The following is a 15,960-nucleotide window of genomic DNA, read 5'->3' as shown; positions in this document are numbered from 1 at the left end:
AGGTTTCAAATGGCCAAAATACACATTGCCATTCAAAAGTTTGGGGTCAGAGAGGGTTGTTTTTATGTAAGTCTCATATGCTTTCCAAGATTTGTTCCATTTGTTCAATCCAAGAAAAAAAGTAAATGTTTTGTAATTTAATAATAAAATAAAAAATCAGCAGCCATAACTCTAGTCTTCAGTGTCACATGATCCTTCAGAAATCATTCTTATAGGCTGATTTGATGCTCAATAATCATTTCTTATTACTCTGATGTTGAAATGTTTCTGGTGCTTAATGTTTTTGTGGAAACCATGATCGCTTTTTTACATTTTCTATGATTAATAGAAATGTTAAAAGAACAGCATACACTTGAATTGTAAAAATGTTATTTCTTTACCATTATAACAATTTTAACACATCATTGCTGTATAGTACTCATGTCTTTAAAAAAAAAAAATCATACTGACCCCAAACTTTTGAACAGTAGTGTGTTCAAATTATCTAATGATATTTCTAAAAACATTGTGGTACATTCTGCATTAGTCGCCACAGTTCTAGTCCCATGGCTGTGTGAACCCAGCTGTGATTGGCTGAGATGATCAGTGGCTGTGCTTGACAGAGGAAAAGTGGCGTCTTTCTTACCTGCCACGATATGCTACATTTGGGAAGGTGCTGGCGGGTCCTTCGTAGAGTGGATTATTATCCTAAAAGATGAAAGAGATTTTTATTGATAACCAGGGAAGCAAATATATATACACATGTAAATAATAATGAGATCACCAGCACATCTGTAATTCCCACTTTGACCACTTGGTGTCGAGATTGCGTTCTATCCAGAATGTTGATCATAATCTTTTCACATATCTGTGATTCTGAGTTATTTTGCCTGAGATAAAAATGTGTTGACTTTGCATGTTAAACAGTTTGAGAGGAAGTAAGACTAACGTACAGAAAATGCTGATAAAACTCGACAGGATGTGGTTGGTTTAGCACCTTCCAAATACAGCCTTACCGCTTCCCATCTAGCTCTGGCTTTCTCCTCCTCAAATTTGGCAAATTCATGACGGTCGTGAATAGTGATCAGAAGCTTCCAGACCAGGAGCGCAGCCAGTCCCAACAGCAGGATCGCACCAGCAACCGAAAGAGTGACCACCAAGACATCAGAACCCCTAGGACACTCTGAACATAAATCAGCCATGATCAAAGATTCATTCTTATAGAAAAGATCATATTATATGTTTAGTTTCTATTTCAATTGATCTTTTTAGTATCTATTATTCCGTCCAGTTATTCTAAAAGAATTAGAGACACAGAGAGTTTATCAGCATGAGTGAAATTTGAAAACTACGTGTCACATGTTGTCTCTCTCTGCCCTGTCTTTCCTCTCACCCGGTTCTTTAACAAGATAGAGGAAGGATTTTCCACTGGCATCTTCATAATACTGGAAGTTCTGAATGCAGTCATCCTCATCCTTGTAGCTGCAGTTCTTTTTATGAAAGACTGGAGAGAACCGATGATAATTAAATGAACAAAATATACTGCATGAAGAACTATAGTCACATACAAATAATAAAACCTATGGTAAATAATGGATAGACTGCAATTATAGAGACATAAAGAGATGTATCTATGTATTATGGATTGGTTGGAGGAAGAGATTACCCAGCTTGTCCACCAGCTCAATCTCATCTCTGCAGACGTGATTGCAGTTCTTCTCATACAGATCCCCTCTCTTATAATGTTTACACTCCACACACTCCCTGCAGAAACACACAGCTCTTAAACATACTTACTGTCTATATATATATATATATATATATATATATATATATATATATATATATATATATATATATATATATAAAACTAAATATAAATTATGTTGAAAACACAATTTTTGCATATCATTGTAAATGATTAAAAGTAAATCATGGCATTATTTCATTTGTTTTTTCCGGTTCTGCAATTCTTTTAATATCGAAACTTTCATTCTCACCAATACAGAAAAACATGCCAGCACACACTCACTTTTTGATGGAGCAGGCATCTGGGCAGGTGGGACACTTCTCACAGGTTGGTCCATAGGCTCCTGGCTGTGTGCACTCACAGACGCCACACAGACAGTGGCCACGATCACTACACAGCATTCCTCCACTTCCCATGCAGGCGTCTGTGTGGGTCGAACAGTCACAGCTCTCGCCGGACCACCAGGAGCTACAGTGACAGGTCCCACAGATGCACTCGCCATTGCCTAACAGACACAACAAACATGGCTGTTAATGACCTATGGGAAAATAAGGTGATCATGGAGTTCAGTCAAAATGAACGTTTGAAAATTGTATGTATGCTGTACATTTTTCAATGGAACCTAGAAGGAGAATTGTTGAAGAAGCATCACACAGCTCTTGCAATTAAACAGCCATTTATATCGACTATGGATACAAAAATACAAAATAAATCAAATTCTATATCCCACAACTTCTCAATTCGTAAAATAGCTTTGCATGACCAAAATGTATTTTCACTGTTAACGTTTAGATATGCATCAGAGAACATTTAATTTGAGAGCTGGCAGCCAGAGGAGGGAAAGTTTTGGCACAAAATGAGGCTAAGTAAACATTCACTGCCATTCAACAGTTTGGTGGTGGTTAAGATCATCTAATGTTTTTGATAGAAGTCTCTTATGCACACCTAAGCCGCATTAATTTAATCAATACAGGAAAACAGTAATATTGTGAAATAATATTACAATTTATAATAACTTTTCTATTTTCATATACTGTTAAATTCTATTGTAATATATGTAAAATCTATAAATAAAGCCGAATGTTTAGCAGACATTAATATCACATGATCCTTCAGAAATAAATCAAGAGTGATTTCTTATTTTAATAAAGTTTGAAAACAGTTATGCCACTTAATATTTTAGAAGGAAATGTGACAGTTTGTTTTAGGATTCTCTGGTGAATATAATACTCAAAAAACTGCATTTATTTGAATTGTAAAATCATCAATGTTTTTACTGTCACTTGTGGTCAATTTAATGCATCAAAAGTAATTAAACAAATCAGTTTCTTTAAAAAAAAAAAGAGAACAAAATCTTATACTGACACCAAATTTTTCAGCTGTATTGTATGAAAATATTTACTCCACAATTCGTTCCCCAATAAGTGTGTCATTTCTGATGAATTATGAAACATGGTGTCACGTAATGCTCACGTAATGTTTGTTACTGAAGCAACATCAATTTCCCCAGCCAACATATTCATTTCAACACAGAGCATACACAAAACCAGAAGCTTTTTTTATCTATTACATGCCTGTTTGTGTGTATTTTTTAAGTTATTTATACCCAGGGGCTTTACTTGCTGACTCTGATTCTTCATGTAGCTTAAACACCCACCTATAAACTCAAAGATAATAAGCTATTGTGTGAGAAAACAATTGTTCACAAGGCAGTTAAACAGCAAAACCTATCCCGCATACTACTGAAATCTCACTTTTCAAATGAACATATCATTTTATGCATTCAACTTGTTGTTTAACTGAACAGAAAATAAGACACAAACAACCTGAATCATAAAACAGGCTTGAGGGGCAGGCTAAGCAGGTAATGCACACAGACATGCAAAACTGAAGATCATTCATCTATCAGATCCAGCACATCTGAGTCAGACTGAGTAAGTTTGGCTCTAAATGTGGACTGAATTGCCTAATAAGGTGAAACACTGTCTCTGTGATGAGCCAAGAACAAAAAGCAGTGTGTAATTCTCACAAACACACAATGTTACATCTACTGTAACACCTGTTTTTCTTTTTCTTCAAGGCCAAGTCATGTCTAAACTCACCTGAACACATTTGTTCTTTGGAATGGAGGCAGCTGAAGTCATCACATTCACAGTACGGCCCCCAAACTTTCCCAAAATCAGTCGAGCGACAGACACACTGGCCGCACACACAGTCTCCGCGCCCACTACACACCAGCGCAGCTGTGTCGGGACTACAGCTGTCTTGTTGGGTGGGTTTATATTCATCCTCAGAGCACTCGCATCGAGCCCCCAGTCGGCCAGGATTGCACAGGCACATGCCACACTCCAGGGTACCATTGCCGTGGTGACAGGAGGGGCTGGCGGGTATGGAAGACTGCTGACAGTCACATCCACAAGCAAAGTCCACAGTCACCTGAAGGATGTCTTTAAAGCCTATTGGCTTCACCTTGAAGGTCCGGCTCTTCTCTTTGGGGCAGCTGTGAAGTTTTGCCTCGATGCTAAATGAAACCTATGGAAGAGTAATACAATGGAAAGATAAAAAGAAAAAGGTCATGGTTTCAATTCCCAGAGAATGCATGAACTGATAAAATTTATAGCTGGAACGCTATAAATGCAAATAAATTCCTTGTTTAACAAAATAAACAGTATTTAGACACAACATTTAATCTCATAGGGGGATTATTTACCAATAGGTACACAAAATATTTAGTAGAAAACTTTCTACACTATAAATAAATAAAAACAAGTTTATTGTAGTATGTTTTACCAAAACAAAAACAAAAATAACTTTTCAGTCGCTTTCCTTTAAAATGTCATGTTTAATTCAATGTGTTATTTGTCATTCCTTACTTGTAATAATTTGTGAAATTAAAGTAAATCAGTAAATATTTTTTTTTATTCATTGAGTTACCTTTTCATTTGATGAGACTGACAAGATCTGCTCTTAAGCACAATGTTAATCACAAAAATCTTTAATAACAAATTATTTATATTAAACCTTTAAATATATAAGTGGACTGAACCCAATACAATTTTGATAAAATGCTTAGCAATTGTGTTGCTTTAGCTTATTTTAATTAAGTAAACTGAACAACAAGCAAAAACAATTTTTCCAGTGTATGAATCAGATGCTGACCATATCTCCGATTTTGAGTCCAGCACATGACCGGACCCCTGCAATTTCCTTTCCATCCAGGCATGTTGCATTGATAAACAGAGATAACTCATCCGGCACACCCAGCAGCTCCAGCTCAACCTTAGACCTGATCTTCTACAAAGACAAATCATGCAGAGATCAAAGGTCAACCTGTCTGAATTTTCTCTTTATTTCATTTTAACCCCTACTGGCTTGAAATGGTCAAAGATATCAAAAAAAATATTCAAACGCAAACCAACAAATTCTCACAACTCAGAGGGCCCTATTTTAACGATCTAAACGCAAAGTGTAAAGCGCACGACGCAGGTGCAACTCAGGGCGTGTCCAAATCCACTTTTACTATTTTAACGTTCAATACACCAATCAGAGTGTCATCTCCCATTCCCTTTAAGAACGAGATGCCCTCGCGCCATGGCAGATCGCTATTTAAATGGCGGAGTTTTTAAGCGGAAAAGCTGAACGCTTCTCAAGCGAAGGAACCGATCTGCTCGTGCGCAAAGTTAAAGCGCCCTAGCAGATCAAGCAGAAATCCACAAAAAGCTTCCCGAGGTGAAAAAGGCGTGGAATGATGCGTTGGATGCAGGCTTTCAAATAGCTCCACGCGATGAGTCAGTTAATATACACTCACCTAAAGGATTATTAGGAACACCATACTAACACTGTGTTTGACCCCCTTTCACCTTCAGAACTGCCTTAATTCTACGTGGCATTGATTCAACAAGGTGCTGAAAGCATTCTTTAGAAATGTTGGCTCATATTGATATGATAGCATCTTGCAGTTGATGGAGATTTGTGGGATGCACATCCAGCGCACAAAGCTCCCATTCCACCACATCCCAAAGATGCTCTGTTGGGTTGAGATCTGGTGACTGTGGGGGCCATTTTAGTACAGTGAACTCATTGTCATGTTCAAGAAACCAATTTGAAATGATCGAGCTTTGTGACATGGTGCATTTATCCTGCTGGAAGTAGCCATCAGAGGATGGGTACATGGTGGTCATAAAGAGATGGACATGGTCAGAAACAATGCTCAGGTAGGCCGTGGAAATTAAACGATGCCCAAATAGCACAAAGGGGCCTAAAGTGTGCCAAGAAAACATCCCCCACACCATTACACCTCCACCAGCCTGCACAGTGGTAACACTGTAGAGTTCAGGAGATTGTTTTGACCAGGACCACACCCCTAAATGCATTGGAGCAACTGCCATATGATTGGTTGATTAGATAATTGCATTAATGAGAAATTGAACAAGCATTCCTAATAATCCTTTTGGTGAGTGTATATGTGTGCGTATTGGCACGACTGTTCAATTAATTAGTAAATTAATTCATCATTATAAGTAGTAATAGGCTGAACTGCAAATAGGTAGCCTAATTCTAATACACGCAATGAGTATCCATCATTAAATTTTTATATTTATGTAGCCTACACAATAATATTCTTTTACACTTTAATCCTTTTGTTTTTAATATTTGGCCTGTTTGTGTGTTGCGCATCCCCGTGTGAAATACGCAAAGTCAACGCACACTGTGGACCCGCCCAGAGGCGCATTTTCTACTAGCACGCTCTTTAAATAACAAAAATATATAGAACTTTAAACCAGGTTTGAGTTGGTCTATAGTGCAGTCTATTTTCAGCTCCTTAAAATAGCAATGCGCCAGGACTGCCCCTGAACACACCTCTTTTTTTAGACCAGCACAAATGGGCGCACAAATGGGCGCAAATGCATTTGCTAATTAAATGACGTGGCACTCGCCCACATCACTATGATGTCAGCCAATCAAGTATCATGGTGTAAAAACACCCTGATCTGGTAACTACCATTATTTTCCTGCAGAGACCTATACTTGGGACTGAAACTAGCAAACACACTTGTGCTGCGCCTTGCATTGTATTGTGCCGGGTGTATGATAGGGCCCAGAAGTTGTATGAAATCCTGGCAAAGTGAGCTACCGCATATGCATCCAGGATGAGATGCACAACATTTCCAGAGTCTCTGGAGAGCGTTCCGACTGCAGAGCCAGGAATCAGCTCGCTGTAGTTCTGTGAGGATAGAGGAAACATGATAACATCCCATAAACATGTAGAAATGTGTGCATGAAAGACACAGAGACATATTGTTCATATGTGTTTGACAAAAATATAGAAACTCACACTATATAACGGTATCATATACTTGGCTACAGCAAAGATGAGGTTGATGTCATTCTCAGATAATTTGTCCGTGATCATACCAAGTGAAGGATAGTCCTACAAAAAAACACAAAAAATCAACGTTTTGTCAATTAGCCAACTCTCTCTCTCTCATTTGTTATTTTACTAGAATGCTCATCAAGGCTGCATTCATGAGATATTTGCCCAGTAAATGTTTGGCTGACCAGTATAGTGGACTTGTCATATTCATTGTTGTTGTTGATGTGGCACTCTCCATCATGGGGCTGGACGATTCCAGCCAGCCTGGCATCCAAAGCTAAATGACTTTTGCCATCACTTGTGAAGATCAGCAAATGAGATGCATCAGGCCTCCATCCAATTTTGTCCTGGGAAAAAAGAGAAAGGAGGTCATTCACAAATGTATAAAGAACCAACACAGAAGGCTCTCCGGAAGGGTTCTCTCAGGAATATCCTAGGGTTAATTAAAAATTGAATTAAAAAAGAGACTTTGGGACTATTAACAGAACTTTGTATTTTGTGTCACCTTGCATACAACTGCTTGCATGATAGCATCAAATCCACCCTCAGGGTCATCTCTGTTTCTGGACACTTTCTGTTTCTTCACTTCCTCCGTGAACCGCTCTACCTGCTCCGTCAGAGACAGAACATTACGGTAGCCGAATTGTGGTGGGCAGGATTCAGGAAACCTACACCAGTCCGAACACAGCAGGGAGACAGGAATCACTAAACTTACTCACTCTGTCTGTCAGGTGCTTTTCTATTGTGAAATGAAGGTGAGCTTACTTATAACAAGGATTCTGGATGACTTTTTCAGGGTAAGTGTACATGTAAGGTGCGAGCGGTTTGTCTACAAAAGCTCCAAATCCCATGCGCAGATTACTGGTGACGACCCGTAAAGCACTGACCAGATCTTTGCCCAGTGCTTGAAGCTTATGCAGGTCGTCCCTCATGGAATTGGTCATGTCCATCAGGTAGTACAAGTCCACTGGGTAATCAGCCGTTTGCTTCACAGTGACAGTGAATTTCTTTGAATCGTCTTAAAGAGAAATGGGACAGAAGAAAAGGTTAAAAGGTTTTTATAGGATTTCAGTTTGAAGACAACATCATTCTCTTACATATTTTAGCAGAAATGAACATAAATGTTTTTAATTACAGGACCTGTTTGGGATCAGAGAGGCCCCCATGCCCATTTACTAACTCAAGAAACACTTACTGATTTCACCTCATGACTTCTCTTACTTGTATGATTTCATAAACAGTTCATAGACGGATCTTGAAATTTAAAACCAGTCATAACATGCTGTAAAAAATACTCTGATGATAGATTTGTTTATGAAATCATACAAGTAGGAAACGTTCAAATTTAAAAAGCTAATAATAATAATAATAATAATAATAAAAGGAATATTTTTTTTACTATTAAAATACATTTTTATAAGTTAGTATGCGAATGTGGCGTATTCCTCTTCTTGTTCTTCTTCTTCCTATCAAAAATACATTTATGCATGTTTTAAAAAAAATATTTAATTATTATTTTATTTTATTATTAGTTATTAAACATGATCATATGGAACCTGAATTCAAGAACATAACATTTATTTGGACATGAATAACGGTACTACGACTAATAATAATAACAATAATAACCATTATTTACCATTTTATACCATTATTGTTTAGAAAAAGAAAGAAAAAGAAAAAAAAAGAAAAGAAAAGAAATGTATTCAAAACTATGCAATGAGAAACATGTAATTGGATTGCACTGGGAAATATGACTTCATATATTCAGGAGGTATGTATCTGTTATGAACATATATCATGTTTTGTTGTAACAGCATACCTGGCCTGAGGGTCAGGTGGATTTTTTGTGGTTGGATCTGAGTGATGTCATCTGAACCCCCTGCCCTGTCACTCAGGGGTACGTTCTCCAGTATCCTCATGCTGCTAACTGGAAACTCAATAAACTTCACGCCACAACCAGACTGAAGGAGACCGTCTCGGGGACCACAACGGAACAAACTCGAGCCTCCCTTTCCAAAGACCTGACAGATCCACATACATATATTGAAAACAATCAGAGGGAAGCATTTCCAGCAGCCATCTGAGTGTCTGTGCAGGACTGTTCATTCTAATGTGGAGGGAATGTAGTCTCTTACCTCCTGAGAGCACCAGGCACAGCTCGGATGTATCGACAAACATTCTCTGCAGGTTCTCACTCCTCTGGAAGTGCAAATGTTTGAGCCTAGAAACAAGACCATCATTCATTTTAAGTGGCTTCTTTCTGTTTAGAAATTTCTTAAAGGTCACATATTTACAGATTCTTGACTGTGTTGAAACAAGCGAAACAATAATCAAATGCAAGAAAAAAATAATCACAGCAGCAGCCGCAGCACACACATTCTCTTATTTTTGACTCATTAACTAAAGAGACAATAACAAAAAAGCAAACTTACAGGCAGCTATGGAAATTAGAAGTAAAATTGGCATCCAAACTTCTAACAAATTCAGTCCCATTTTAATAGATCCAAACTATTGAAGGCCTCCAGCTGTAGCAGCTCTGTTTCCCCTCTGATGTACCACCTGGGAGTTTAAAACATATATGAACACATGACCTAATGTGTTTTTTAACATTTATCACACGCAATCTGTTTCATCAAGATGCAAGGAAATGTGTAACCACAGGCAAGTTAATACTCAACAAATAAACACGGAATGACAGCTTGGAGGCTCTACATTTTACGTGCACATACAGATAAAGGTGCAGGATGGAATTCAATGAGTTCTTTTAGATTAAGTCACTGCTTTACATAGAATCATCAAAACAAATCATTCGTTTTGATGAAAGAATCAAATGTATTCTATTTGTTTGTTTTAATGATTCATCCATTTATTATGTATTAAAGATGAACCAACGGTTTGGTACCATCTAGTGGTCATATTCATGTTGCAGAAAAGCGTTCCAAACATTCACCTCCACTACAGCAAACTTCTGCATTTCTCTCCTGCATCAGGTGAAAATGTTACTCGTAGATTTGACTGAAAATCACATCCTTACATGATTATAGCTCAAAACTTGTCAGGTAAAGCAGTAAATAAAAGCATTTAAAAAGTATAGGGTCATGTATAATGAAATATGTAGAAGGGTAAAAAAGTAAAAACAGAATAATAATTTGGCTGTATACTGTTTAAAAATTAATTCACAGTGAAAAAAACTAATTCATACTTGAAAAAAAAGTATAGATATATTATTATTATTAATTATACATATTCTTTTTGGAGTATTTGATTTTTGCATTGTGAGTTATATATAAGATGGACAGATGTTTTTAATTGTGCATTAATTCATGTGTGCATGTGCCTGAATTTTTTAGTTGGCCAATTATTTTATATAATCATCCAGCGCTGACACTGCTAAGCTGATTCACTGCTTGCACAATTTAATATTTTATGAAACAGGTTTGCTCTGTGAATCTCGTTATTTTCCTCTCTGTCTTTACATCCCTCTACTTATCTCCATTTTTAAAGTCCATTAAAAGAAGTGGAAATGGAGGAAAGGATAAGAGGGCAGTAAAAATCATATCTCAGCGCAGAGCAGGAGACAGAAGTCTGTGACAGTGCTCAGATCTCCTCTACAGAAGTATAATGCCATACGCCTTCCTCGCACTTCTCCCTTCCTGTTTTCTTTCCTTCACCTTTGCTGGTTTAACATTTGTTGATATTGCTTTATGTTTATGATGTATAATGTTGTTTATTACTCATTCTGTGGCCCTCATGATACTTATGCTTGTGTGTATGTTACGCCATATGAATCTTAGAATAATTCAGACTGCTCTTTAAAATGCAAATGTTTCAAATGATCACTATACTAAAATGTTGTTATATTTACTTAGTGGCTTACATCTCTTACATCTCTTGTGAAAGGAACATTAAGTCTGGCTTAGATGGTGAGATGCTTTTGCATGCAGCATAATTATTATTATTTTAAATCAGTTATGATCAAAGAATATTTTTTCTCATTTTTCTCATCAAAGCCGAGTGAATAAGCCTTGTTATTTGCTTTAGAGAGTTAAAAGGAAAAATTAGGCAACATAATTATTGCTTTTGACTCTTGTCTAAACACAGCCCTTCTGTGAACATTTCAAAGTTGCGTCATACTCCACAACTCGCTCAAGTGAAGGTCTTTTTTTAATATAATGCATAAAATACCTACATTTTGCCTGCACCTCAGGAAAATAGACTATCATTTTGTATAATGCTAAAAAAAAATCATTTATTTTCTCTGACTTCTAAAATGTAAACTGTTTTTTCATGTTTCATGTTTACTTTCACGCTATTCTTTTCTAAAATCACAGTTTTCTTAATGTCAATGTGTTCAATTCATAAATAAAAAATTAAAAGAAAAAAAAGGATTCTCACAAATAAAATGCATCACTGAATGACAAAAACTTATTAAAGAAGATGAATGAAGCAAATAAGCAAGATATGCATTTAACCATGCTTTCGTATGCAACCTTCTTAAGGATTTTATTATATATATATATATATATATAATTATATATATATATATATATATATATATATATATATATATATATATATATATATATATATTAAATATAAAAAATGTACTACCTTAATCTTTTTGTATTCTATCCATTTGTTTTTCATTTATTATACAATTATGAAAAGTACTCTAACACTAGCTTGATCTATTCTTTTTTCTATTTTATCGGTTTTCTTATTATTTATTATATTATTTTTATTTTTAAGCCCTTGCTACGTTTAAGCTAACTGAGACTTGTTATAACACTTATATCACACTTGTATCACTGTTCTTTTGTTATATTTGATTGCTTCTATTGTCCTCATTTGTAAGTAGCTTCGGATAAAAGTGTCTGCTGAATGACTGAATGTAAATATAAAGAAATACAATTAATTGTTTTAAACAGCTTTATTCAATTCAGCATGCTGCACAACTTCAAGTTTGCAAGTCAATAAAGTTCATAAAATACTCCATGCAGCATTGATATCTTTACCTAGAAAGTGACACCTCACACACCGAGCACGCGCATGCGATCGGGGAAGTGCAAGTGCGCCACCAAATGAGCATCTCCCCCCTCACGTGCTCTCGGCCACAAGTTAAAACTGAAGAAAAATACACGATTACATCTTCAAAATCAAAACAATTCAAGCTGCAATTCAAGGTGCAAAAGTCACCGTTCACAAAGCAACATGCTTTTGAAAGTGATTGTCTAGCTACAAACCAGGACGGTGGGATTGGGGAAGTCTGAATATTTCCAGTAATGGCTTAAACCCCTCACCACCAAAAGTGAGTCAAATATAAGATTGTTAGAGTTTTAGTAAATTAACTTTTTTTAATGCAATCATATAGATTTCAATAGGGTTTTCAGTAATAATAAAAGTTACACCGTTGGTAATGTGCTATATTCCGCTCACCAAATGAAGTCACCAAGACAACATGTCTCTTATGTGCTTTCCATTACGACTAATTTTGTGCGGGTCCCTCGAAAACGCAGACGTTTATCACTTGTTAAAAGTATTTTAGATAACCAACTTTTAGAATCGTTGCACCAAAGTAGGCTACAATTTGCGTTTCGCAAGAACAACCCCCTCGATCCCGGCCTATAATTTGCTAACTATAACAAACAAAATACAATAAATATGCCTACATAATTAGATTTTTTTTTCTGAGGTAAAAACGTGTAAACGCTTAAAATCACAAGCAAAATTACCTCAAATACAAAAAGCTACGTAAACATTGATAATACATTCTTATTTCGTAAACGTGCAGCTATATGTCATCTTTGCTTCAGTTCATCCACCTCGCCTTTTCTATTCCAGAACGCAAAGGGAGTGAAAATGTAAGTTGCATATCTTCGGATCCCAGTCTGAGGACAGCCGGGTGTCACGCGCCCCTGCAGCCCGGTTACAGGTGACACCCGTGACTAACTCAGTCCGATCATCACCGCCTCCACGTCTCTGGATGGTCTCCGGTCCTTGACCAGGAAGTTGATCATACTTTCGGACTTGATCATGAGGTTGCAACCGAGAAAGAAGATCCCGAACATCACCGTGAGGGAAAGAACGCACAGCACCGCGATCTGCACCACGCGCGTAACGAACAGCTTGCGTTCCTCCTGAGCGAGAACTGAAGACCCGCCGCCGTCGTTTGCGGTTACCTCGCTCCCGTTCCCCGTGCAGCAATCAACTAGTGTCCCCGCGAGCTCTTGACTGCGGTTGAGCAGAACGCTGTGCGTAAACACCGTGTGGTTAAAAAACGTTCCGTTCATCCTGAGCGGAGACGCAGAAAACTGAAGCTGAAGACAATCGTGTCTTATGGCATCAGTTCACTTTCTGCAGCTGCCTGTTGAATCGAGTAAGTTTCATGAGGAGAAAAAGTGATAAAAGTATCTCCTAAAATCAGTTGAAGGTTCATACCATTAAACTACATGCAAACTGGACAAAACGGTGCTTGATTCTCTCACAACTAGCAGTCAATAAGATGTCTTAACGAACATGATGAGCGCTCAAGGCACTTCTAAAGCAAATGCTACTGAGCCGAGACCTGCGCGCAGGTTTGGTGCGCGCTTGTGTTCCATGTGGAGGAGGGGGGCTCGGGAGAGTGAGCGCGCGCCATCAGCCTGGATGTCGCCACGGAGACCGTTCTCTGGCAGCAGAGCTCGAGAGGGTTTTCTAATCAATGGGATTTGATCCAGTGGTCAAAAATTTAAACCCAAATCACCAGAAGCCTACGCGTTGAGCTGGACGCAACTCTGATTTTTAAAGCACTTTTGGAAGACTTCCAAACTAATTTAGACCTTGTCAGACCCAGCGTTTATTTCCAAAGGACCTCTTGTAGCGTTTCTGAAGTGAAGCCAAGTGCAAAAAACATTTATTTTTATTTTATTATTATTATTATTTTTTTTGTGTGAATATCGTATTCTTAATATACATCCTGCTATAGAAAAAGTGAGGACAGCGCATGAGATGTGAGTTGAGAGCGTGCGAGCGGCTGGCAAATGTCACAGTGACAGAGAAAACCGTGGGAGAGAAGAGACGGGGATGAATTTAGAAACAAAAGAAAGTGTCGATAAAACCAGAGTAAACTTTTCTGCGAAAGTCGAGCTGTTCTGTGCACACTATTGATTCTTCACTTTCTTTACCAAAAAGGGAGAAAAAAGCCTCTTTTAGTTAATTGAGGCACTGAAATATAATAGCAGGATTATAGTATTATTTTACTTTCAAGCAAATATCTGCTTTCTACCTGTCAGGAAGCCTGCCTGAAAAAAAATATGATTTGCTGTTTAAACAAAAGTGTTTCATTTGTACAAATGTCACTTACAGACAGACCTTAATCCCCAAATCATTCAGCTTTATGATGTGGTCAAATTAGATTATTGTTTAGAATGCAATTAGCCCAGCTGTTGCTATAAATAAGACGGCAGTGCCACGTTTTGTGCTTTTCATCATTTATTGCATGGATTAACATGAGAAAAGCTAAAGAGCGTAAATCTACTTGCTGCTTATATCCCATACAGTTTCACTGGACTTCACACATTACAAACCTCCTTTGTGCCTTCTCTTGCATTTCACAACGCACAATTATTCATCATCCTGAGACACGCAGACTAATCTAACATTGCTATTCCTAGGAGTCCAGCGTACGACCAAAATACTTAGATATTGATGGATCTTCACACTCCTTAGCAACAGGCAACCTTCATGCATGGCGACAGATGGTTAGTTATTTTGGCTGGAAAAACAGAAAGAGGAAAGGAATGAGACGCATGGATAGAAGCAGAGATGGCTGCAGGGGGAATGGTCAGAAAAGTGGGGAAATGTTTCCACCTAACTGAGGGGAATTGGCAGCCTAGCAACAAAATTTAAGTTAAGATGTCCCCCAGCAACCTAGCTTCACTCCCTTTTTTCTTTTTTCTACCGCTCACACACTTGCACACAGAAAGAGATGAAGTTCAACATTGCAACCAGACACACAGAACTGCACACACATGACATGCAAACAAATATACACACTGTTTTCTATGCATTCTTTTATCAATTATTGCAGTTGATTCTGAAGAAAACAACGGTTTAATCTTCCTTTGCTACATCGTTACAACTGTTTGTTGTCTGTGGGGGGTTCAAACCTCCTCTCTATCTAAATAGCACTTAGCCAAGATCACCCAGCGAGTGTGTTAGCAGTCTAGTGCTCACTAGAGCACCCAGAGATTAGTTTCTGACTTTATTACAGTTTGTGTGAGAGACTTAACATCGCTGACTTCAATTGTTTATTAAAATTTATAAGAATCATATATTTTCAAAGTTTATTTACATTTTAGCACCATATCAGCATTAATAGCTATAATCATGGCAACATTTTCCCAGAGCTTGTAGTGCAAACACACACAAGCAAGCTTTATAGAATATTTTGTCTCCAATCAGCCCTCTACCTCTACTACACATCTCACACACTCGCTTCATGTGGCGAAAGATCAGTTTCTCCAGCAGAGCTCAATCCAAACACACATTATGTGTGATTAGCCCATGCTGACCCTCGGATCAGGTCTGGAGTTCAGGGGATCTGTCCTAAACACAAAGTGCATGAATTGAAGTGGAGTCACAGGTGAGCAATGGAGATTGCTGAGGAAGTATTGTCAGGAGAACTGAAACGCAAACATCTGTGCGCACACAATGGCACAGATCAAGCATGTGTACTGTGGCGTATCCCTCTACCTCTCTATCTCAAAAACAATTCCAGCACACTAGGCAGTAACTAAGCAACAGGCCAGAGATGGGGAAAGAGAGAAAAGAGACACGGAAGGGATGGGGTGGCAGAGTTACTGGGTCCATTGGT

The 15,960-nt window shown here is 37.7% G+C and overlaps 2 protein-coding genes across 2 annotated transcripts; both read right to left on the bottom strand.

Moving 5' to 3' along the window:
- Positions 1-417: 417 nt before the first annotated feature.
- Positions 418-9,649, bottom strand: LOC113041497 (integrin beta-3-like). The gene is made up of 15 exons (XM_026200090.1): positions 9,539-9,649; positions 9,242-9,327; positions 8,926-9,127; positions 7,869-8,121; positions 7,609-7,771; positions 7,289-7,450; positions 7,065-7,160; positions 6,864-6,953; positions 4,889-5,023; positions 3,832-4,261; positions 2,012-2,234; positions 1,646-1,743; positions 1,373-1,483; positions 996-1,162; positions 418-687 (listed from the first exon to the last, which is right to left on the bottom strand). The coding sequence occupies exons 1-15, from the start codon at positions 9,597-9,599 to the stop codon at positions 622-624; spliced, it is 2,343 nt and encodes a 780-aa protein (XP_026055875.1). The 5' UTR covers positions 9,600-9,649; the 3' UTR covers positions 418-621.
- A 2,374-nt stretch (positions 9,650-12,023) lies between these two features.
- LOC113041493 (reprimo-like protein) lies at positions 12,024-13,845 on the bottom strand. Its single transcript, XM_026200076.1, has one exon. The coding sequence runs from the start codon at positions 13,394-13,396 to the stop codon at positions 13,052-13,054; it is 345 nt and encodes a 114-aa protein (XP_026055861.1). The 5' UTR covers positions 13,397-13,845; the 3' UTR covers positions 12,024-13,051.
- Positions 13,846-15,960: the final 2,115 nt, after the last annotated feature.

The sequence above is a fragment of the Carassius auratus genome, chromosome 3 (genome assembly GCF_003368295.1).
Source record: "Carassius auratus strain Wakin chromosome 3, ASM336829v1, whole genome shotgun sequence".
NCBI classification, from domain to species: Eukaryota; Metazoa; Chordata; class Actinopteri; order Cypriniformes; family Cyprinidae; genus Carassius; species Carassius auratus.
The sequence above is the reverse complement of the archived record's forward strand: the minus strand, read 5'-3'. Positions and strand labels throughout refer to the sequence as shown.

Bases quoted from the DNA above. Each gene is read 5' to 3' on its own strand.
- LOC113041497 (XM_026200090.1), bottom strand. From the start codon at position 9,599: ATGGGACTGAATTTGTTAGAAGTTTGGATGCCAATTTTACTTCTAATT. The intron at 9,328-9,538 runs GTAAGTTTGCTT...TCTTGTTTCTAG, and splicing joins TCTAATTTCCATAGCTGCCT to GCTCAAACATTTGCACTTCC. The intron at 5,024-6,863 runs GTAGCTCACTTT...TTGTCTTTGTAG, and splicing joins TCATCCTGGATGCATATGCG to AAGATCAGGTCTAAGGTTGA.
- LOC113041493 (XM_026200076.1), bottom strand. From the start codon at position 13,396: ATGAACGGAACGTTTTTTAACCACACGGTGTTTACGCACAGCGTTCTG.